General features: G+C 38.0%; 1 protein-coding gene across 6 annotated transcripts in view; it reads left to right on the top strand.

Moving 5' to 3' along the window:
- The window catches only part of atp8b4 (ATPase phospholipid transporting 8B4), a 61,373-nt gene that overhangs the window by 29,705 nt on the left and 6,349 nt on the right, over nt 1–25,319 (top strand). For all 6 annotated transcript variants that reach the window (XM_067436108.1, XM_067436106.1, XM_067436107.1 and 3 more), the window contains 16 exons: nt 2,499–2,657; nt 2,889–2,977; nt 3,196–3,392; nt 9,155–9,363; nt 9,447–9,490; nt 11,018–11,183; nt 12,146–12,334; nt 12,602–12,717; nt 14,917–15,081; nt 16,767–16,878; nt 16,995–17,100; nt 17,185–17,332; nt 17,616–17,799; nt 18,526–18,749; nt 18,845–18,928; nt 19,038–19,283. In XM_067436108.1, the coding sequence (XP_067292209.1) occupies nt 2,499–2,657; nt 2,889–2,977; nt 3,196–3,392; nt 9,155–9,363; nt 9,447–9,490; nt 11,018–11,183; nt 12,146–12,334; nt 12,602–12,717; nt 14,917–15,081; nt 16,767–16,878; nt 16,995–17,100; nt 17,185–17,332; nt 17,616–17,799; nt 18,526–18,749; nt 18,845–18,928; nt 19,038–19,283 (2,438 nt within the window). The remainder of the gene's footprint in view (nt 1–2,498; nt 2,658–2,888; nt 2,978–3,195; nt 3,393–9,154; nt 9,364–9,446; nt 9,491–11,017; nt 11,184–12,145; nt 12,335–12,601; nt 12,718–14,916; nt 15,082–16,766; nt 16,879–16,994; nt 17,101–17,184; nt 17,333–17,615; nt 17,800–18,525; nt 18,750–18,844; nt 18,929–19,037; nt 19,284–25,319) is intronic.

Here is a 25,319-nt window from a genome sequence, read left to right as displayed (position 1 = left end):
AGTTCATTGCGATTTGGGATCAGAACAGATCAGATCGGATATGTTGTGGGCCAGGGGGCTCGCAAAGCCCCTCCCAGGGCTATGTGTTTTCCAGACCAAAACGTAAGCACGTCGGCAGGCCGGTGAATATTAAATAGTGAAATAACATTAATTTGAAGAGCGCGCGCCCACTTATGTGTGTGCAGTTTGCGTTTATATCCACCGACCGGGCGGGCCAAGTAATAAAAAAATCAATCGCGGGTTGATGAGAGATAAATCATTGTGTTTGTTTGATAGATACATTTTGAGAGCCCTGTCAGAGAATTATTCTGGTTGCTGCTTTCAAAACAATCCCTTACGTAAACTGACAAGGGAGTTGAAGCTCATTAAATATGCAAATCTTATCCAATCCTAGCCGTGGGCGTTTACTTCCAAGTCTCCAGTGCGGCACGCCCATCAGAACCCAGCGTTCAGGAGAGAGCCTCAAAACCAGTGCAGAAAATAGCCTGTTACTTATTAGTTATGATCTTTTTGAATGTAAAAAACACTCGAACATCATTAGTTTACCTCAGACAACAGTATATATAAAATAAAATAAAAGCCAGTTCATGACACCCTTAAATAATGTACTCTTAATTTGTATTATTAAATGTACTATTGTTCTTCTATTGTATCACAATCACACCGAACTGACCGACAGCTTCGTTGATAATGAAAGGAGCGCTCTTTACTTTTTCTGTGTATTTCAGTCACAATTCGAAGAAAAGCTTTTGTTTTGAGACTTTGACTTCCTACCTTTTTCCATATATCAGGTAAGGGGAGTAGAAATGGCAAAAAAAAGTCCTCCTCTGCCACCAACTACTGGTTATAGTGGTAATTTAATGTCTTTTTTTGAATAAAAGTGTTTGCCCCAAAGCTTTTAGTTTTACAAATCATCATATTAAAAAGAAATAACATTAAAATGTGATAATATTTAAATAACTTTGGGTCCAGATTTACTAAACATTGCTGAGCACAGACACAGCCCGATCATTTCCATAATGACCTGTGCAATCTACCCGTTAGCGTCTGGTTTAAGACAGACTTTTTGGGCAGTAAATGATGGTGCAAACACCAGTAAATTGACTAGGGCAAACCTTAGTAAATCACCTCGTATGGTTAATTTAAATACTCTCCTCCCATAAATGTTGCGCCTGAAAGAAAAATTGCTTTTCATTGCTAATTTTTCACTGCGTGTCCTGACAGAAGTGTTTTAACACCAAAAAAAAGTTTGCGCTATCGCTAGCTGTTAGTAAATCTGGCCCTTGAAGTGCTAGAAATAGTGTGAAGTACTTGAAAGCCCTTGAAAAGTGCTTGAATTTCACTCTCAAAAGGTTGTACAAACCCTGAGATAAATAATGTTTAAAAAAAAACATTTGACTATTTCTTCCACAATACCATGTGGTGTTACTATAATAAATCCATGGTGAATGTTTATGATTTGTGGACTGAAACCGCTGAACTTCGTTCATGGCACAATGAATGGTTTCCACGTCAGCACTGTTTGATCTGATATCCGTGGTTTATTAGAGAACTCTGCACCGAACGCTTCCCACTAGATCATGCAGTAGTGATGTTATTCGTTCTGTGGTGAATTTAAACGCTTTCTCTCTGGATTTTCCAGCACTGTGTAGTAATGGTGTCGCAAGATCAAGATTTTTTAGTTCTTTAGATAATTGTAGTTCTTCAGCTTAAGCTTATTTTAGTTCACTTAGTTGCCCAATAAACATTTAACATTTTCATTTAATGTTTTTAAGGTTTAAGTTTTTAATTTAATACTTTTTTAATTTGCTGATTTTATTTTTTAAAAATTAACAAAATTGTTTTAGTTAACAATAGTAACACTGCTTAGAAAACCTCAGCAATACCATAGCAACCCCCCTTGAACACCTTAGCAACTGCATGGTAACACCCTGGAGACCAGCAACAGTTTATTTTGCTCGTCAAGCCAGCATTTATTTGATCATGAATACAGAAAAAACAGTAATATTGTGAAATAATATTAAAGGGATAGTTCAATTTGAAATTAAATTTTGATATGTGTTAGCTTACCTCATGGGCATCCGAGATGTAGGAGTATTTGTTTCCCCAGTAGTTTCAATTTTGATCATTTTAGGTCAAACCGTTCTTGTCTGTGCCTCACATAATGCAGGTCTATGGTCACCACCTCAAAGAGCATACACAGGGAAGTCCAAATTAAACAATCCCCCATCGTAAGTACACACTGATGGCCTAAGACACGAAATGAGCAGTTTGTGTGAGAAAACAAACAGTATTTGTATCGTTTTACCTCTTGTACACCACTACGTCTGACTGAACCGAGGGCGCGCGTGCATGTTTCCTGTGGTAAAAAATTATCAAAATTTAATTTCAAAGTGAACTATCCCTTTAAATTTGAACATAATGCTTATAACCAATGTTTCTGAATTAACCCCGGGTTCATCTTCCTCTTACATGTTGTCTTTGAACGTGTCTCCCAGGGGAAGTTATCTGCGAGCCTCCCAACAACAAACTGGACAAGTTCACAGGGACTCTATACTGGAAAGATAATAAGTACCCATTGGACAACGAGAAAATGCTCTTGAGAGGCTGTGTGCTCCGGAACACAGAGTGGTGCTTCGGCTTGGTTATCTTCGCCGGTACGTTTCTCTTCAATTGTCCTCCAGTAATTGTCCTAGCCGGATGGCATTTTCACAGTTGACTGATTAGCTATCTTGTGTAGATGTTCCTCAGAGACATATTGACTGCCTAGTTCTTATGCCTCATCTGTAATTAATGTTATTATCTATGCTTAGCTCCTAACGCACACCATGATCTGTCCTGAGATGAACTCTGTTCTGGGTCTTCTGGGTTTTTTCCTTCTCCGTCAGGACTCCAAACCAAACTCATGCAAAACTGTGGGGGGACGAAGTTCAAAAGGACAAGCATCGACAAACTGATGAACACCTTAGTGCTGTGGGTGAGTGTGTGCAGCATGCTGGGACTGATCGACATGTGGCATCTCACTTACTCACGCCGCCAGCCTTTCAAAAGGGCAGTTCACTTTGTTATTGTAAAACGCTTTGCATGTGTTAAAGTGATAGTTTTTTTTCGAAAATGCTGTCAGTTACTCACTCTCATGTCATTCCAAACCCATTCGATTTTCGTTCCAAACCCCCATATTTCCTGGTTTTCCAGATTTTTGGGTTTCTCATCTGTATGGGGATCATCCTGGCCATTGGAAACACCATTTGGGAGCAGAGTGTAGGCAGCACCTTTTGGGCGTACCTTCAGTGGAAGCAACTCACGATCAATCCAATCTTCTCTGGCTTCCTGACCTTTTGGTCCTACGTTATCATCCTTAACACTGTTGTACCCATCTCGCTTTATGTTAGGTAGGTCAGATCATGCAATGTGGTGGCAAGCTGGTTTTGCTTCAGGAACTGGATTTTACATTGAACATGGTGGCAACCCAACACAGTACTACCTTTTTTTACTGTAAAAAAAAAACGTTGGCAAAAAAAATCAGACATACGTGCTATGCATGGAAGCTATTTCCACTCCTTAAGAAAACTATAATTATGATATATGGTTAATTCAGGATAATTAAAGGCATAAAGGGTCCTGAAGTCAAAAGTCGTATGACTTTTTATGTCCTAATGAATTTTTTTATCTCTTAAATTCAGCTTTTTATTTTACAGTTGTTACTTTTTGTACTAATTTTTACTGTTTATCTCAGAATTATGACTTAGTATTTAATGTTTCTGATTTTTTATTTTATAATTTAATCAGGCATAACATTATGACCCATTATCTCTTCATCACGGCACCTGTTAGTGGGTGGGATATATTAGGCAGCTATTTCTATGTTTTATTAAAAAATGTACATACAAAAAGAAATTCTTACAGATAAATAAATTAAAGGTGCAGTACGTATATTCTGAGAAAAACTGATATTTACAATCGACACACAAATAAACACACCCCTCCCTTAAAGGTTTAGTTCACCCAAAAATGAAATTGATGTCATTAATGACTCACGCTAATGTCGTTCCGCACCCGTAAGACCTCCGTTCATCTTCAGAACACAGTTTAAGATATTTTAGATTTAGTCCGAGAGCTTATCTAAGTGAAGTCACATATCGACTACTCTGATGATGTTTTATTACCTTTCTGGACATGGACAGTATAGTGTGCCTACACTTGGATACTCTCTCGGACTAAATATAAAATATCTTAAACTGTGTTCTGAAGATGAACGGAGGTCTTACGGGTGTGGAACAACATTAGCGTGAGTCATTAATGACATTAATTTTATTTTTGGGTGAACTAACCCTTTAATTGCTCCACTCCCAAAATAACAAACACACTAGGAAACAGAGGCAACCACTAACAGCTGCCACATCAGAGCTTGCGCATTATGGATGAATTCAGACCTCTCTAACGTCTCTCCAGCACTGGAAAGCTTTTCCAATATTAACACATCCTAGATCTTGCCTGATCATAACCATTCTTCCAATTATATTCATCTGACCTTTTCCTCTTTTGAAATATATCATCCATCTTTCTTTCCACCCTAACCCCCTTTTTCCACAAATCTCCCTCTTGCTCACTCTCTCTTTTCTCCCCCATTGAGTAGACATTAGGGATGCTCATATTGACTGTTTAACCGTTAACCGAGAGTGAGAATTTTGACCGATTATCACTATCAGTTAAACGGTTTAAAGGTTGTTTTAACTCACGGGGCGTGTCGACACATGTTGCGAACCACACGTGCCGACACAGACATATTTCGCAAAATGAAGCAATGGGAAAGAAGCATACTGTGTGGGACCATTTCGACAGAAAGGGTGACGAAGTTGCGTGCAAAATAAGCTATGCGGTATTACAATACAGCAGTAGCCTAGTACAAGCTCCTGACTGGTGGAGGAAAACCTTAGGCTGGCCACTCTAGCGAAGCGTCTCTGTATTCCCCGGGCATCAGTGCCATATAAAGTCTTGTTTAATGCTTTTCGTAGTGTGGTTTGGTCCGACAGCTTATCAAAAATCTCGGCCCGAGTCCTGGAGTCCTTTTTTTTTTTTGGCTTACATTGTTGCAGCCATTAAAATAGTTTCAATTTTGTTTTTAATGTCAAAGTAGTTATATTTCGTTTTGTTTATTTGTTAAGTTGATTTAGAAAAATGTTTTTTGCAATTTTTTGTTTGTTATTACAGTTTTAGTTTTTTTAAGGGACGACCAGGTGATCAGCAGCCGACAGTAAGTTAACCGCATGATTAATCAATTTAGCCTCTCAAATCAACTCTTGACTTGTCTATAATAAAATCCATAGATATAACACTTCAAGCATCACAATGTTAGTTAATTTAGCCTACTATAATATTACCTCCACAGTAAAAAGGCATTTTTGATGAGCTGAGGCAGGCTGATGATAGCCTACAGCTCGCAACGCCGCTCGCAAACGAAAGAGCTAAACAATCTAAACAAATCATTTTAAAAAAGAACATGCAGTTTGTCTTATACCTTACACCGTTATGAACTGGAGTTCACAGCAACGAAAGCAAAAAAGGCCATAACTCTAGCAGCTGAAGAAACGGCCACTGCTGCTGCTGCTGGAATCTATAACCGTGCGAGCCATGTCTTGACAGTCGCGTAAGCTATTATGGTCTCATGTTGTTTCCACCAGCGCAGCACATTATTTATTTTAATTAATAAAATAAATATAAAACAATGGAGAACCCTAAAAAAGGTCCGAAGCCCGGCCCACGTTTAGGTATGACGTGAAAATTGGCCGGAAGCCCGGCCCTATAGGGGCATAAAAAAGTCGTGTCCCGTCGGCCTCGGGCATAAATGCAGGGCTCTAGTGTGAATCTAGGTTCTGTTGTTGAGCTGATCTGTATTCTGCTGTTTGCACAATAAAATAAACCCGTGAAAAAAGTATTTTTAATGGGTCACAGACGCTCGTCAATTGTATTTTTATGTAATGCCAATTCAATATTATAATCTTACCAGTGAACGGTTAATAATTGATTAATGAGCACCGGTTGCCGGTCGGGAAAATTAACCGGAATGAGCATCCCTAGTAGACATGTCTCCCAGAGGTGTCAAAAGTACTCGCATTCATTACTCAAGTGGAAGTATAGATACTAGGGTTTAAAAATACTTCTGTAGAAGTTGAAGTATCAACTCAAGCTTTTTACTTAAGTAAAAGTCTAAAAGTACTGGTTTCAAAACTACTTAAAGTATAAAAGTAAAAGTAATGTAAGGAAAAAATGCCATTAAAGACAAAAGCTTAGGCCACACCACAGGGGCCTATAGCGCACTACCCCACCTCCTCAAGAAAAACTTTTCTAAAGGCCATACTGACTATAATGTTATATTAAAATGTTAATGTTGAAAAATTTGGGAGGCACTGGCTACCTGTTTCAGCCGCATATATACCCATTGAAAATGAATGCATTTTAGTACAATGGAAATATACCATTATGTGTACTGCTGAGTATTAACATGTGTTTCCTGAAGCGGAAGATATGATGACTAGTTGCCTATAAGTAATGTTATCAATAACCTTTATTGGAATGTAAATGTAGGCTACATGTGTGATCAGTGTTGCCAGATTGACGACGCTTTAGAGCCCTACGGGCCCTGACTTTTTTTTACACCCCTAACCTCATACCCACTGTCGGCCGCCGACTGCTTGGTTGTCACTTTAAAAAAAATTAACAAACAAACAAATTATCCAAACATTTTTCTAAATTAACTTTAATAAAGAAACTAAACGAAATTTAACTACTTGGACATTACAATCAAAGCTGAACGATTTTAATGACTGCAGGAGTGTGCCATAGGATTGTGCAGGGCCTGTGCAGGGCTCAAAGAATATATAGTAAAATGCAACTTATTCCTGTGTTCAAAGCTGAATTTATCATCATTACTCCAGTCTTCAATGTTACATGATCCTTCACTAATCATTCCCATATGAGGATCTGATGATCAACACACATTTATGATTATTATCAGTTGTGCTGCTCATGGTGATGCTTAAATTTTGTGGAAACCATCTAAACATTTGTGGTAAAATTAAAAAGAGAGTAATTAATACTTTTATTGATCAGACATGCATTTAATTGATCAAAAGTGATATTGTTAATATTACAAAAGATAATAATTTATTTAATAAATGCAAATAAATGCTGTCCATTGAACTTTCTTTTCATCAAAGAATCCTGAAAAAATAAATGTATCATGGTTTCCACAACATTTTAAAGCAGCGCAACTGTTTCCATCACAGATAATAATCATAAATGTTTGTTGATTATAAAATCATCATATGAGAATGATTAGTGAAGGATCATGTGACACTGAAGACTGGACTAATGATAAATGCAGCTTTGATCACATAGAAAAAAAAGGCTGTTTTAATTTGTAATAATATTTCACAATATTACTGTTTTAACTATTTTTGATTAAATAAATGCAGCCTTGGTGAGCAGAAGATACTTAACATTAAAAAAAGCTGCATTATAGGCTGCTTTATTGTCAATAAATAGGCTACATTGAGATGGCTTGAAAAACACACATAAAGCATATATTGTCGCACTCGTCTGATTGTCTTCGTCACGTTTCATCACTCATAACGATTGTTTTCCTTCAGCTGTAGCTCCAGCGTGACAGGGTATTACTTCTACGAATCCGCTTTTGGAATTTGGACTTTCTGTGAGAGCGAACTCCTCATATTTAGATGCGAATAAAATGACAGCAGGTCATGCATAGATTAATTTTTGTCTCTGATTTTAAATCTTAATTCACATTGGTTTCTATGTAAATACACTTGCCCGTGACCTCAAATAGCGCTCTATCAACCGAGATTAGAGAAGGCTGTCTTTAGCGTCCCTGTTAATTTGGCCGTCGCCGCGCAGGGTAACGCTGGTTCGAATCCCGCTCGGAGCGGGTCGACTAGAATCGGTGAGACCCAGTAAAAGTGCGGGGGACAAAAATACATTTTATTAAAATTGAGGGGGACACGTCCCCCCCCCCCCCGTCCCCGTCCCCCACGTAATCTACGCACATGCCACTGCCAAAATGCGTAATTCATTGATAAATTACTGTACAATAATCCGCCGACAAAAAAATAACAATGCGCTTAGCTTTGCTCTGACAAAACTACAGTAGGCCTACCCATGTGAAGTTCATAGAACATGCACTTAGCCCAGTCAAAACTGATTCAAACCTCTTTCAGCAGCTGTTGGGGTTGCTAGTTGCAGATGTCCTGAGTGTATGATGGACAGGAATCATGATTATATTTATAAAGAGTCTTCGAGTCACAGGTGTATTCCACGTTTGAGAGTTGGTTCACTCTCCCACTCCTTACTGTAGAAACGGGTTGTGTATATATATACTGTATGTATGCCACTTTAGCATAGCGATCACTTGAATATACATCTATAACGAGTTATCGCGCTAAAAACCTGGCTGTCATGAATGAGCGCCTGCCTGCTGATCGCTGATTGACTGAAAGTGCGTGCTCGTCCGCTGGAACCCGCCCAATTTGGCAACACCGTGTGTGATTTGTGCTTTGAGTCATGTGCAGGCACGATGGATCGCGTAGTAACCAATAGGGTGTTGGTTTGGTATATGTTTACACTTCTCATCCAACCACAATCAAATTCACACTATCCGGATGACGCGATTTATCTGCATTTTTTTTTTAAACAAGATTAAATGAAAGAGGAGTAACGAGGCTATTTTTAAAAAGTAAGGAGTAGAAAGTACAGATAATTGCGTGAAAATGTAAGGAGTAGAAGTAAAAAGTAGGCAGAAAAATAATTACTCCAGTAAAGTATAGATACCCAAAATTTCTACTTAAGTAAGGTAACGAAGTATTTGTACTTCGTTACTTGACACCTCTGATGTCTCCTACTGCTGATTGGCTACAAAAGTGTTTTGGTGCTTTGTGAATCATTCAGAGTAATATAGGACTATGTACAACAATTGTTTTTAGGCACACACATAAAACAGACATCTAGCAAATATTCACAAAATTGTTTGTTTAGGTGTTGATTAAATTTTTCAACAGTGTTTCTCAGAAAACCCCTACTGCACCTTTAAGGACAAAAAAAAGTAGACTTAGTCTTTACCATAAAACTTACTGTATTACAGCGTAGAAGTTTTGCGGTTGGGCCACAGTTACTTTATAAACTGGGACAGACGAATGTACTACAGCCGTAAGGACACTCCAGCCGAGGCGCGGACCACCACCCTCAATGAGGAGCTGGGCCAGGTGGAGTTTATCTTCTCTGACAAAACAGGCACCCTGACCCAGAACATCATGGTGTTCAATAAGTGTTCCATCAATGGGAAGACCTACGGTACGCTTACACACTTCCTGTTATACATCCACCCTTATAGACCCTTATTACCCATATTAATGGCTGTGATTTTGTTTGTCTAGGTGACATTTATGATGAGTTTGGGCATAAAGTGGATATTACAGAGGTAATGGAACCAGTTGTTTTTTTATTATTTCTAAATCAAAACATTTAAAATTGCATACAATATTACTTTAAAAATAATTTAGTTTTCAAGCTACAACCGCCAAACTTAGCAAGACTTTCAGACTGTTCTGACTCACTGTACTATAACTGATCTGACTTACAGATTATCATTAAACGGACAATCAAATCTATGAAAAGTTGCTTTGACTTTCATTAGGGGGAGGGGGGTGTCAAAACTTAGCACAATAAGGCTGTAGCAAGGAACCGGTGCGGCGCGCAGCTGGTGCTCATTATCACTCACGCCATCGGCCTCATCCTGTTCTCACGGTCCCTCTGCCTCGACTGCTTGCCACTAAGACTTATAGAGTATTTAAGCTATCATTAGCAAAGCTTTAAAAAAGACAATATGTTAAAACTTGCTAATTCATGTTAGAAATGTGCTAAAACATGCTGATTAATGTTAGGAACATGTTAAAACATGCTGGCAACATGCTAATTCGTGATACCAACGTGCTAAAACGTGGGCAATGTTATATCATGCCAGCAGTGTTATGTCATGCTACCAAAACATGTAAAACATGTTAACAACATGCAAATTCATGCTAGTAACATGCTGAAAACCTACTAATTCATGCTAGTAACATGCTAATCATGCTAAAAACCTACTAATTCATGCTAGTAACATGCTAATCATGCTAAAAACCTACTAATTCATGCTAGTAACATGCTAATCATGCTAAAAACCTACTAATTCATGCTAGTAACATGCTAATCATGCTAAAAACCTACTAATTCATGCTAGTAACATCTTTCTCTGATTAAAACCTTCAAATTCAAGCTGTTCAGAGTTACTATAAAACTTTCAGACCTGGCTTTGTCAAGCCAACGTCGAAGTTTGTCATCAAACTTTACTCATATACAGTGAGGGAAATAAGTATTTGAACACCCTGATATTTTGCAAGTTCTCCCACTTAGAAATCATGGAGGGGTCTGAAATTGTCATCGTAGGTGCATGTCCACTGTGAGAAACATAATATTTTTTAAAAAAAATCCAGAAATCACAATGTATGCTTTTTTAAGTATTTATTTGTATCAATGTTCACTATTTGGTACAAATCAATGTTACTATTTGGTACAGTAGCCTTTGTTTGCAGTTACAGAGGTCAAATGTTTCCTGTAGTTTTTCACCAGGTGTGCACACACACTGCACTTACATAGTTATATTTGAATGTTTGGTAACTCTTTAGATTAAGGAACACATATTCACTGTTAACTAGCTGCTTATTAGTCAAGTCACCTTTATTTGTATAGCGCATTATACACTAATGATTTTTTCAAAACAGCTTTACAGTGATAACAGGAATATTACTGTTGTTCATATTACTAGCATATTTTATTATTATTTTATAAAGCACATATTAATGCTATTCTACATCCCTTAATCCTACCCTTAATTATACCTAAACATAACCACTACAACAACAAAAAAAACTGATTTGGCAGTCACGCTTGTCTCTGACTCTTGTAGAAAACACCCTGCGTAGATTTCTCCTTCAACCCACTGATGGACCGGAAATTCCGTTTCCATGACAGCAGTTTGGTCGAGGCCATCAAGCTGGAAGAGCCTCTGGTGCAGGAATTCTTCCGTCTGTTAGCACTCTGCCACACCGTCATGCCAGAAGAGAGAAATGAGGGTAAACTGGACCACAAACACCTTAAATATATCTTCATATCCCAGTAGCACTTTTGTTGTACACTAGAGCCTATTGCCAAAAGTTATTGGACACCCCTCCAAATCATTGAGTTCCAATCACCTCCATGGTCAAAGGTGTATAAAATCAAGCACTAGGCATGCAGACGCTTTTACAAACATTTGTGAAAGAATGGCTCGCTCTCAGGAGCTCATTATCGCCCATCCCTAACAAACACAGTGTGTAGTAGGTTCATGGAATGAGTTTTCAAGCCTTACATCATCAAGTGCAAAGCAAAGCACCGGATGCAATGATGTAAAGCACTCCGCCACTGGACATCAGAGCTTCTCTGTCTGGCAATCCGATGGACAAGTCTGGGTTTTTGGCGGTTGCCAGGAGAATGGTACTTACATTGTGCCAAATGTTTTTCTGGGGTTGGGCTTGGCTCCTTAGTTCCACTAAAAGGAACTTTAATGCTTCAGCATACCGAGACATTTTGGACAATTTCATGCTCCCAACTTTTGTGGGAACAGTTTTGGGGATGGTGCACACCAGTGCACAAAGCAAGGTCCATAAATACATGGATGACCAAGTTGACTGGCCTGCACCTCAACTCGATAGAACACCTTTTGGGATGATTTAGAGCAGAGACTGCGAGCCAGACCTTCTCGTCCAACATCAGTGCCTGATCTCACAAATGTGCTTCTAGAAGAATGGTCAGAAATTCCCATAAGCACACTCTTAAACCTTGTGGAAAGCCTTTCCAGAAGAGTTGAAGCTGTTATATCTGCAAAGGGTGGGCCAACTCCATTTTAAACCCTACAGATTAAGAATGGGATATCATTAAAGTTCATATGCCTGTAAAGGCAGGCTTCCCAAAATTTTGGCAATATAGTGTATATTCAGCATAGGAGATTCTGAGTGGAATCTGATTGAAATGCTTCTGAAATGATTTCATGTTAAAGGTGAGCTGGTGTATCAGGCACAATCTCCGGATGAAGGAGCCCTGGTTACTGCTGCGCGCAACTTTGGCTTTGTATTCCGGTCCCGAACGCCAGAAACCATCACTTTATATGAGATGGGTCAGGCGGTCACCTATCAGCTACTGGCCATTTTAGACTTCAACAACGTTCGGAAGAGAATGAGCGTCATTGGTTAGTTCTGATTTATTTATTTTTTAATCTTAATTAAAACTTTTTTTAAAAAAATGTAATCTTAATCACAATCTTGTATTGTCTGATGCTTTTAATATTTCACAAAAGCATGAATATTAAATCATCCCTGACATAATTCTCTCTCTTATGGGTCTGTATGCATAATTCATTCATTCACGTAGAGGAATCAATAGTCGACTGGTCTGTTGTTTTATTGTATACTTGGACATTTATAAGTAGCACTCTCATTTCCTGTCTCTTCCGCAGTCAGGAACCCAAAGGGGCAGTTAAAGCTTTACTCAAAAGGAGCCGACACAATTGTCTTCGACAGGCTGGACCCGTCTAATGAAGAGCTTATATTTACTACCTCAGAGCACCTTAATGTAAGTCTCTATTGCTAAGCAATCCTTTCCTGTAGAAAACATCAGCTTAGCTGGTCCCTATGTTATGGATGCTGATCCCACAGTATAGTACTACGGTGTGCTGCCACCAACAAAAATGTACCAAAGAGTACCATAATATTAGGCCTACTGTTTCTTTGGATGTTATCATCACAATACATGCCCAAAATTGTATTGTGCCACATGTTTTTTGTGTGTGTGTGTGAATACCATAGCAATACTATATTATTTTGATGCAATAACATGGTAAAACTATGTTTTGGGCCATGTACATGGTAATACTATGTGAGTTAATAATAATAATAATAAATTTTATTTATAATGCACTTTATATTAAACAAAATCTCAAAGTGCTAAAATTGAGTTAGATGTAATACAATGGTAAGATAATTTTTTAGGGCATTTACCATGATAATACCATGTTTTTTGGATGTGAAACCAAAGTAAGACAGTGTTTTTGGGTATTTGCCATGGAAATACCATGTTATTTGGCATTTACTATAATAATACCATGGTAAAACATTGTCATAATTGGGCATTTACAATGTTAATACCTTGTAATATGGATAGAACATACCATGGTAAAACCATGTTTTGGTGCATTTGTGATTAAATTTCTTGTGTCCTCCACGTTCTGTGGTAGACTACTGGATGCATTACCAAAAATTGTAAAACCATGTTGTTGGGCATTTACCATGTTATTTTATGGAAAACCATAGTAAGGCCATGTTTTCAGGGCATGTTATTTTGATGTAAAGTAGTACTATGGTAAAACCATGTTGATGGACATTTTTTGGTGGCATGTACTGTTGTAATACCATGTCATTTGAATGCAGCACCATAGTAAAACCATGTTTTTACTCATGTGCTGTGATAATACCACATTATTTGGATGCAATACCATTGTAAATCCATGTTGTTAAGCATTTACAATAATAATACCACGTTTTTTGGAATGTGATCCTGAACAGAAGATAGCGTTTAGGGGCATTTGATATAATACCATGTTTTTTGGCATTTACTAGTTATACAATGTCATTTGGATGCAGTATTGTAAAATCTTGTTGTTGGGAATTAAATATTGTACCACCATGTTACACATATGATACCATTTTAAAACTATGTTCTGTGTTTATTTATTTGGATGCAACACCATGTTAAAACTTTGTTAGGGCTTCATCATGATGATATCATGTTTGTTGCTCCATAATTTCATGTTCCATGTTCGTTTACTATTTAATTTACCATGATAATATCATGGGATTCTTTGTACATTTAGGCTAAAACAAGTGCCATGTATCAAAGTGTCGAAGTACCGTGGTATTACCGTCTGATACTGATAATGTTGCCAAACTTTGGCCTAATTTAGGCATCAGTTATTTTTAAAGTGTTTTCATTCTGTGTTAGTTTGTACTCCACTCTGTGGCTTGACTATTGAAGCGCTTGAGAATCCTGACACTTAGAGATGTAGACACACCGTTACGCTTGACAAATTACAGCAAATGCACACCATGAGTGTCAGAGCAGCGCAATCAATACAAACGAGGCTCATTTTCTCCGGGGCTAAAAGCTCGGTCTGAGTGGGGATGGGCTTTTTTGTATTCAGATTAATTCTATTAAGTTTCTTGTAGGCTTTTCAGATGGAAAACACTTTATACAAACACATTTGATGGCTCCAAGCAGTGTGATTCATTAAAGTGCTTGCCTTCACATTATTTTTAGCATTCATGTTAGCTACTTCGGCAAAGTTACTCTATTGCAAACACCATAAGGTAAAAGGTAAAAATGCAGTTTTAGCTGTAAATATAATCAATGAAATCAACCGCTCAAACCATATTCAAAGAAACAATAACGCTATTGTCTAGAGCTCGACTGGCCAGTCTAAAAGCAGCCTATGGGCTGTACTTATTATAAGACGCTGTCTATTATTCATGTCTCATTTACAGCTTAAGAGCAATAAGGCTCGCGTCACAGGAGAAGCTATGCTAGTGGGGTAAAAATAGCATGCTTTTAGAAGCTTATGGTTAACGATAGCAATCAGATCAAAGATGGGAAGAACTGCATAGCACGCTCCTTATTTTCTCAGAAGAAATATTTGATATAATTATAATTGACTGAGTTGTTATGGTGAGAGATAAAGATATCCTTATTGTAAATGAGTGTCCTGTTTCTGTGTGGTAGGAGTTTGCTGGGGAGGGTCTGAGAACATTAGCGCTGGCGTACAAAGACCTGGATGAAGACGTGTTTGATGAATGGATGAAGAAACTGCTGTTCGCCAGCACGACACTAGATAACAGAGAAGAAAAACTCGGGGATCTGTATGAAGAAATAGAGCAGGGCATGATGGTAAATATCTATCTATCTATCTATCTATCTATCTATCTATCTATCTATCTATCTATCTATCTATCTATCTATCTATCTATCTATCTATCTATCTATCTATCTATCTATCTATCTATCTATCTATCTATCTATCTATCTATCTATCTATCTATCTATCTATCTATCTATCTATCTATCTATCTATCTATCTATCTATCTATACCGATTAGGCATTACATTATGATATATGATACACAATCCTAATATTGTGTTGGTCCCCCTTTTGCTGCTAAAACCGCCCTGGCCCATCAAGGCATGGACTCCACTAGACTCCTTAAGGTGTGCTGTGGTATCTGGCACCAAGATGTTAGTAGCAGATCCTTAAAGTCCTGTAAGTTGTGAGGTGGGGCCTCCATGGATCAGAGTTGTTTGTTCAGCACATCCCACAGATGCTCGATTGGATTGAGAATTCAGAGGCCAAGTCAACGCCTCAAACTCGTTGTTGTGCTCCTAAAACCATTCCAAAATCATTTTTTGCTTTGTGTCGGGGCGCATTGGAAGAGGCCACAGCCACCAGGGAATACCGTTTCCATGAAAGGGTGTAGATGGTCTAAAACAATGCTTAGGTAGGTGGTATGTGTCAAAGTAGGCATGGCAGGACCCAAGGTTTCCCAGCAGAACATTGCCCAAAGCATCACGCTACCTCCACCGGCTTGCCTTCTTCTCATAGTGCATCCTGGTGCCGTGTGTTCCCCAGGTAAGGCACTCGGCCATCCACGTGATGTAACAGAATATGTGATTAATCAGACCAGGCCACCTTCTTCCATTTCTCCGTGGTCCAGTTCTGATGCTCATGTGCCCACTGTTGGTGCTTTTGGGTAGTAGACAGGGGTCAGCATGGGCACCCTGACTGATCTGCGGATATGCAGCCCCATACGCAACAAACTGTGACGCACTGTGTATTCTGACACCTTTCTATCAGAACCAGCTTTAACTTCTTGAGCAATTTGAACTACAGTAGCTCGTCTGTTTGATTGGGCCACACGGGCCAGCCTTTGCTCATCATGTGCATCAATGAGCCTTGGCCGCCCATGACCCTGTCGTCCATTCAACACTGTTCCTTCCTTGGAGCACTTTTGACAGATACTGTCCACTGCAGACCAGGAACACCCCACAAAAGCTGCAGTTTTGGAGATGCCATCACAATTTTGCCCTTGTTAAACTCGCTCAAATCCTTACGCTTGGCCATTTTTCCTGATTCTAAAACATCAACTGACAACATCAGTTTGTTCATTTGTTCACCTACCTACCTAAGGAGACAGTATTTGGCATGATCATTATTTTTAGACGTGCCTTGTTGCCTTCCTTTCATCTCTACGCTGCCTGTGAAGGCAGATTTTGGATGAAAACATTGATTATTCAGGGAATTTATCTAGATTCTAACGATTAACGCTTACAGTCTTTGCAAATAGTACACACTGAAGTATCAAAAAAGATTGTTACACAACAGTATGTCCCAATTGTACCACACTGTCTAACCACACACTTAAAATTAGGACATTTCAATTGCAAAACATTAGTATGCACATTGAGACATCCTAATCTTACAATAGAAAAAATAAAAAGTCCTTTTTATTCACAACAATTTCATACTGCGTTTTATGTTACATCTTGCTTTTTAAACATTGTTTCTCTTTTCCCTGAAGCTGCTTGGTGCTACAGCCATAGAGGACAAACTTCAAGAAGGAGTTCCAGAGACGATTGCCTGTCTGACCTTGGCCAACATCAAGATCTGGGTGCTCACCGGAGACAAGCTAGGTAACCAGTGCTAATGAGAACCTATAGCATTCATCAGAGACTGCCTTAACATAATTGAGACGCATGCTCACTGTCTTACACAATATTATGAAGACTCGTTCCTGCTGTGGTTGCAGAGACTGCAATGAACATCGGCTACTCGTGTAACATGCTCAGAGACGACATGAACGAGGTGTTTATAATCTCAGGTCACACCATGCTTGAGGTTCAACAGGAGCTCAGGTAACATTTGACTCATAAACTTTTCAAATGAATTATGTTCATTATTGTAAAATAAAATGTCCTTTTCTGATGCTTTGTGTGAAGGACTGCTAGAGAGAGAATCATGGGACCCAGCAGAGAGAAATTCAGCAGTGGCCTTGACATGGAAAAGACAGAATTGTACTCAAGTGATTCCGTCTTTGAAGAGACCATCATCGCAGAGTACGCGTTAATCATCAATGGACACAGTTTGGTAAGGGCCTCGGTCTGGGTCCTGAAGAGGATTTGACTAATTTGCTTAATAATTTGTTGCTAAGCTCCTAACGATGGCCGTTGTCTTCAAAAAGAACTGAAAGATTTAGTTTTTAAGGTAGAGAGTGGCTGAAATTGGTTTTGCTTGGATAACTGTCCTTGGGCCAATGACATTGACTCCAGACTCTCATAAATTAACTTAATTGAAACGATTCCGCCAAACATGCTGACAGCGTATAAATGGCAGTAAATGTAAGGTTTGTGTGTATTGATCTAATATGAAGGCTCATGCCTTGGAGGCAGACCTGGAGCAGATCCTGGTGGACGTGGCGTGTCTGTGTAAGACAGTCATCTGCTGTCGGGTCACTCCACTGCAGAAAGCTCTGGTGGTTGAGCTCATAAAGAGACACAAGAGAGCCGTCACTCTCGCCATCGGAGACGGAGCCAATGACGTCAGTATGATCAAGAGTAAGATCTATCTATCTGTCTATCTATCTATCTATCTATCTATCTATCTATCTATCTATCTATCTATCTATCTATCTATCTATCTATCTATCTATCTATCTATCTATCTATCTATCTATCTATCTATCTATCTATCTATCTATCTATCTATATGTCTGTCTGTCTATCTGTCTATCTATCTATCTGTCTATCTATCTATCTATATGTCTGTCTGTCTGTCTGTCTGTCTGTCTGTCTATCTATCTATCTATCTATCTATCTATCTATCTATCTATCTATCTATCTATCTATCGTCTGTCTGTCTGTCTGTCTGTCCATCTATCTATCTATCTATCTATCTATCTATCTATCTATCTATCTATCTATCTATCTATCTATCTATCTATCTATCTATCTATCTATCTATCTATCTATCTATCTATCTATCTATCTATCTATCTATCTGTCCAACCATCCATCCATCCATCCATCCATCCATCCATCCATCCATCCATCTATCTATCATCCATCCATCCATCCATCCATCCATCCATCCATCCATCCATCTATCTATCTATCTATCTATCTTATTCTTAATTCTCAGTATCTCAGTGACTTACATATGCCGTACGGCTGAAGTATTCAATGTAGATGCACTCTGCTGCTCTAATAGAGTGGTTGCTATGGTAATGTGCTTGCCTTTTTGATCTGTAAAGATGTGTGTTTACGGTCTCTGCTCTCCCCCAGCGGCCCACATTGGTGTGGGCATCAGCGGACAGGAGGGCATGCAGGCGGTCTTGGCCTCTGATTATTCCTTTGCCCAGTTCCGCTTCCTCCACCGTCTCCTGCTCGTCCACGGGCGCTGGTCCTACCACCGCATGTGCAACTTCCTCTGTTACTTCTTTTACAAGAACTTTGCCTTCACACTGGTTCATTTCTGGTACGGATTCCTCTGTGGATTCTCTGCCCAGGTAAAAAAAAGTCAGCCTGTGGATGAAATATGCATGTGATTTCAATTGAAGATTGTGAATATTTATATATTAAATATATGTTTTTGTCATTGCAGACGGTATATGACCAGTGGTTCATCACACTCTTCAACATTGTCTATACCTCACTTCCTGTTCTGGCCATGGGCCTGTTTGATCAGGTAAGCCTGGTCTAGGTGTCAGTTTTTGATCTTGAAAGCTGCATTGTGTAGCAGCACCAAACATAATCGCAATCTTTGCCTTTTAACATAAAGTTTGTTGGTCGTGCAGGATGTCAACGAGCAGTACAGTTTACGCTATCCAAACTTGTACAGACCTGGGCAGCTGAACCAGCTCTTCAACAAGAAAAAGTTCTTCACCTGTACGCTCCAGGGGGTGTGCACCTCTTTCATCATCTTCTTCATCCCATATGGAGCTTTCATGACCGCTGTGCGGGATGACGGCGCCCTCATCTCTGATCAGCAGGCTTTCGCCGTCACCATAGCGACCTCTTTGGTCATTGTGGTCAGTATACAGGTGAGCCAATAGAACAGCTGTGTTTAATTACTCAGTCTGTTAAAATAATGATTTCAGAAATAAATTACTGTTTTTATTTTTACTCTGAAAGGACCGCTTTACAGTTTTTCTCAGTCGTTTGGTACATTTCTCGAATCAAACTCACAATTTGCAAAACAGTAAGTGCATTTCTCAAAACAATTTGTACAAATAGCAAAACACCATGGATAACCTGCAAAAGCCACTCTCTTACTCAAAATCCTTAGTTCATCTCTCAAAAGTAAATATCTGTGTCAATAACATGTCAGTGCCATCAGAATGACAGGTCCTTGTGTACGGATAAGAAAGTCAAATTGTTTAGTCATGTTGTCAATATAACAGTTTACTCTGGAGGGATGTGATGGAAACAACGGCTAAAGTTTTAATGACAATTATTGTCAATTGTAAGTTACATCTTAGTGTGTGTGAGTGCAATTGCAAGAGAATGGAAAAGATTCAAATTTACACTCTTACTGTTTGTACCGTATTTTATTGACAGAACGTCATTGAGATACAGAAATGAAAAGACAGCACTGAATAACTGATTTAGAAAAAAGTCTAATGGAAATATGGAAAGTATAGAAATATGCTTGACATATTATGATAACTTGTTCAACCATTTTGCATGTAAAGACTTGCTAATGCTATGATCTTGTGCTTAAATGTGTGGGGGGGGGGGAGACTATTCAACAGAGACCCAATATAATACATTTTGATCAACATGACATAAGCAACTGATAATGTAGTGTTAGGGGTTAACAGCTTATGACCCAGGACCAGTAGTAAAGAGAAATGAAGACAGAGTCAGGATTCCAATTAAATAAAAGAAAAATTTACTTAAGAATAGTTTGCAGTTTCAAAAGCAGAAGCCAGCTTCAAGTCTCACAAGGAGTTCGTAGGCCGCGCTCCCTCTCTCACCGTCTCGTTGCCTCGCCCTATCGTACATACAATTGTCCCAACAGTTATACCGTTTTCAAGGTCTTATCCCCGTCATTACTGCGATGTGGATGCTTCTGATTGGCTCAGAGACAATGCACAGTCATGGTAAATTTCCACTCGAGTCAGTTAATCTGATGCACGTTTACACTGACGTGTCACTTGTTGATGCTTTCCCCCCAGAATTAGGCCCGTAGTGACCTTCCAGATCTGGAGCAGGCGCCAGCTTGCCCAGAACAACAAGTCCACCCATCTCTTAGGGTGCCCATTGAACACCATTCGGATCTGTAACATAGAATATTGCGCACACACAGATACACAGTCTCTCCAAGGTTGGAGCTGATTAAGCTCCAGTTCTAACTAGTTCTTACCAAAACATACTGATAACATGTGCTTTCTTTCAGTGAGAGGGACACACAATAGTACAGGCAATATTCATCTTGAGTCTTTAGTGTTGCAGTAAAAGAAAATATAAAAGGAAGAAAATATAATAAATTAAATGAAAGACAAATCCATATTTCATCTCTGGAAGCCGGGCTAAGTGAGTAAACCCTGTTACTGCACTCCTGACATGTTAGGGGTGTGTGATACCTCAAATCCAAACACACGACCTTGTTGATCAAGTGTTTAGTGACACATCAAACATCTCTAGGCCAGACCCTCAGTCACTCCTCAGAGACCAAATACACACTTTAGAAAACAAGAAACTAAAACAAAATCATAACTGGATAGAATCATTATAATAATATAGGTAATATAGGAAGATAAATATTAATTAAGGTTTTGATTATGAAGTTAATTAGGATATAAATATATACAGGTATATTGAAGCGGCAGTGGATTTCAAAATCCCCCCTTCACTCCCTCCTAAAGGCCAATTTTGGGGTCCCAATGACCCCCTAAAGTTGGTCTACCAATTTAGGCCGCTTCATAATGTTCAATGCCCTCCCCTTTTTACTTCATAATCTTTGAAAAAAAGAAAATCTCTTTTCCCCTCAGGGATTTAACTTCAACCATTATTAATCTCATCTAATTTGGTTTTATCAATGGCTTGATTGATTACAATAAGCACATATTCATCCTCAGGAGGACATACTACATTAGCACCCCATGTTAAATACCACCCCGTTAGAAATACCAAGATATCTCATCTAAAAAGAGGGATTTTAAATACATTTCTTTCAAAACACAGACCTTTTTCATCTTCAAAACAATAGTGGTCTGAAATAAAAATAAACAAAATAAATAGGCATCATAATCCATCCAAGTACATTCAGTCTCTGCATAAAACATCCTTCAGTTTACAGTCTACATGCATGTACCATCTTAATTTCACATTCTATTCATTTCATTCCCAAACATGTTCATAACATCCATTTCAATCGCTTTTCCCTGATTTTACTCAAGAACCTTCTTGTTAAACCCATTTTCATAACACATCTTTTTCTTTTCCACATACTCAAACCTTTTTGTTACACTTGCTTTTTCCATCAAATCCAGTTTTCACTCATAATAGCCCACATCATTTTTTTAAACTTAAAATTAACATAACCATAAAATTGTTAATGTTGAAAACTTCATCAAAGTGACATATTTATCCATTTGTATTACATTCATTCAGCTTGTTCACATCTTTATCTTGTGACATTGTGCTTAATCATACTCAATACCAATTATTTTTCCAAATAAATTTCCAAACCCATGTTATTTAGTAAACCATTCAAAATCACCCCTATTCATTAGGGTTTCCTTTAAAGTAACATTTTTCTTTCAATGTCTTGTCGAGGCGTAAGCTCCAAATGACCAAAATCTTAACCCTGTTGATTTATGTCATCTGGCAGTGATACTTCTCATCAAATCCTCACTAGCCTTCCTTTGCCTCTTACACCAAAATTGTTATAATTTTACCAAGAACTTACAAATTTTCATTATCTCCCATATTACTTTATAAAGTATTCAAATTTGTACTGTCATCATCAATTTATTTAAAACTGTTCTAAAACAATCTGTATTTTGAAAATCATTCAATGTATTTAATTTGACTTAAGGTAAAATAAATTCTGTCAGAAGTTTTATTTTCACAACATAAATTTTTAGGGCTATTTCTCTCTTGATTTAACTTGTCACATTATTCTTTATCAAAAATAGTCAGTCTGCTGATGCACCATGTGATCATTATTGTTTCAGTCTTATCTCTACTGCTCTACAGAAACTAAAATATAATTTTACATTATCTCTCAATCCCAGTCACACAGAAAAACTTAGTCACATGCTCCTTTAACATTATTACTAGACATCTAATGTCCTGCATCCATTTAAGGGATAAACAATAAAAATAAAAATAAAACTTTTTCTTTTAGAAGTTATCTTTTTGGCCGCCCTTCTGCCTTCAGAAATATGAGGGAATCTCTGGATAATTTAGATAGTGACTTCAGTCAATTTGTCACTTTGTCTCTGCCGTCAAGTTTCTAACATTTATGTTTACCATTTCTAATCAATTGACATTATTTCAATTTAAACCCTCAGTTAAATTTAGAGATGGGTGTTTAACCCATTAAGAAACGGCAATCTTTAACTTTATAATTCCACTTCAACTAATCCAGAGATTAATTCAAATCAGCATCATAAATGACAAAATTAGTCATAATTACCAGTAACAGACAGAGCTGGATACCAGTCCACTTAAAGCTCGTCCCATGTTCTGGATCAACTTTTCTCAGATTCCTTCAGAATTAGCAGTTTCTTTAAAGGTTGTCGTTTGCCTTAACCCATCTGTGATGATAAACACTCATTCCAGAGGTTAATGACCCCATACACACCATCAGGACAGAACAGTTTCACAAACCAACACATACAAAACATAAAGTGCAGTCATCAACAAACATACGCACATTAAACATATAATTTTGAATTGCTCATTCTCAAAATTTGCTTTTAGTGTTTAACTAAAAAATATTTAAACTCAGTTCTTACATGGTTTCTTAACCAATTTTCAAATCATGTCTGTTCATTATTCCTTCATTTTTAGAGAAGTCAGCTGGGTTGTTTTGGTTCTGATATCATTGCTTTTGTTTAGTTTCAGCTTTAGCAGGACGATAACCGACAGAGCACCATTCCTCCTTCTCAAGCAGTCTCTCTCTTACACGGATAGTCTCTTATATTAAATTCATTAACCTTTAACCTTCACAAAGTTTTAGAAATTGGTTTATCCTTAAAGAATAAATTTGTATCAGAAATTTAAATGTTTAACTTTCCCATTAGAGCTATATAATCATCTCAAAATAAGTTATACTATTTGTATTTTTTTTTTCAAGTTACTTTAGTTAAATACCTTTTGTTATCCAGACCTCCTGTTTAAACTTCAACAGCTGTCCTTATCTTTAGACACCACCATGCCTTCAAATTCTCCTCTGCCATATCTAATGACCTGCAGGATTAAACTCATGATATGGAAATATTAGTTCAATATCACAGTTTTACTGATTTAATTAATACATTTTTTTCTGGTCTCCACAAAAGTTAATGACAATCACCTCATGGTCTCAGCTGGCTCTTGAATGACCTTTACCATCATAACTTTCACTCAGGGTCATCCTTGGCATTCACAAACAGTGCGGTACTTGAGTGAGCGGTATGGAGGAGCCATTTTTAGGGCAGGCCATGCTGTGTCCTGTCTGGACTCTCGGCCCCTACAACCACAGCGTCCCCCCTTACTGATGCTGCTGGCCTCACAGACATCGGTTCAACTCTCATACACACCTCACATAAAACACCTCCCTTCTTGGAAGTGCCCAATGCCGGTGACCCCCATGTCTTAGGTCGTCCCCCGCTGGCCAAAAGAGGATCTTACCCGTCTTAGGCGAATCACCCTCATTCACATTGGTCATCGCTTGAGATCTTTGACCCTTAAAATGGATCAGATGTTTTTCTGGAGCCTTGGGGAAAGTGCATTCAAGAGTCACCAGAGCCATTTAGTCTGCTTACTATAAGTAGAATATGGAGACAGGTTAATCATAACACTTAATCACTGATACCAATTACATCTTTCAAACCGCAACATAGTGCGTAGATTATACTCAGTGAATTTAGCCATAACAACTGTCCATTCAATTTTATGTCCTGCATGTTGACTTTGACCTGATCCATTGGTCCTGTGCATGGTGGTGGCTAAGATTAGACAAAGATGTCACTGGTCATGGAATAATTTATTTAAAATTTTCAGTTCATTAAAATTCTGTATTTGAAAACATTTTATACCTTTAGTATTGCCCTCCTAATGGCACTCTTTTTAACAAATCACTGTCTCTATGATTTTCAACTGATGCACTGTGCTTTTACTAGAAATATCTTATCATATGACACAGGCTCAGATAACAACATTGAGCTGGTTTTGAATGAGAGAGAGACTCTGAGTTATTCAGGATGGTACACTGTGTTTTCATAAACTTTATACTACTCACACTAGCTCAGCATAAGGTCTGGCTAGAAATTAAAATTGTTTTCAAATAAGACATCAAACATTTCCTTTAAACTCTATCCTTAGACAGAGATCACATTTTCCATTAATCATAAGTTTATATTTGTCTTTTTTCCATACAATTCATTTAGAAACTACAAATTTCTCAGATTAAGTCTCTGTTACTGTAGCAAGTTTGGCCATAGCACCAGAAATGGTGGGGGCCAAATTCAGATAAGCGAATTGTTTTATTACAACTCTGCACCAGCTTATCTTTTTGAAACCAAAACACCAGCATCTAGGGTTTTTAACATATTAACACCAATTTATCTTATAAAAAGTGTTTTACCAACATTCAGACAAATTAACATAATTTTTTTGTTGTTGTTGAATTTTTCAAGAGTTAGAGGAACAGGAACAACCTTTTTCATAAATTTGTCATTTAAACTTCTACGTTCCTATTTATACATTTTCTTGCCTCACGTTTTTCAGTCAATGTCTTTAATTTTACCTCATAATTTTAATTAATTATCATAGATCTTTCCTTCAAAAATAATTACTTAAGACCTTATATTCATATTTCACTTTGTTACTTTCTTACATTGTTTCATCTACAAAATTGAATC

This window comes from Pseudorasbora parva, chromosome 25 (genome assembly GCF_024679245.1).
Source record: "Pseudorasbora parva isolate DD20220531a chromosome 25, ASM2467924v1, whole genome shotgun sequence".
Classification (NCBI taxonomy): domain Eukaryota; kingdom Metazoa; phylum Chordata; class Actinopteri; order Cypriniformes; family Gobionidae; genus Pseudorasbora; species Pseudorasbora parva.
This window is presented reverse-complemented; position numbering and strand designations above follow the sequence as displayed.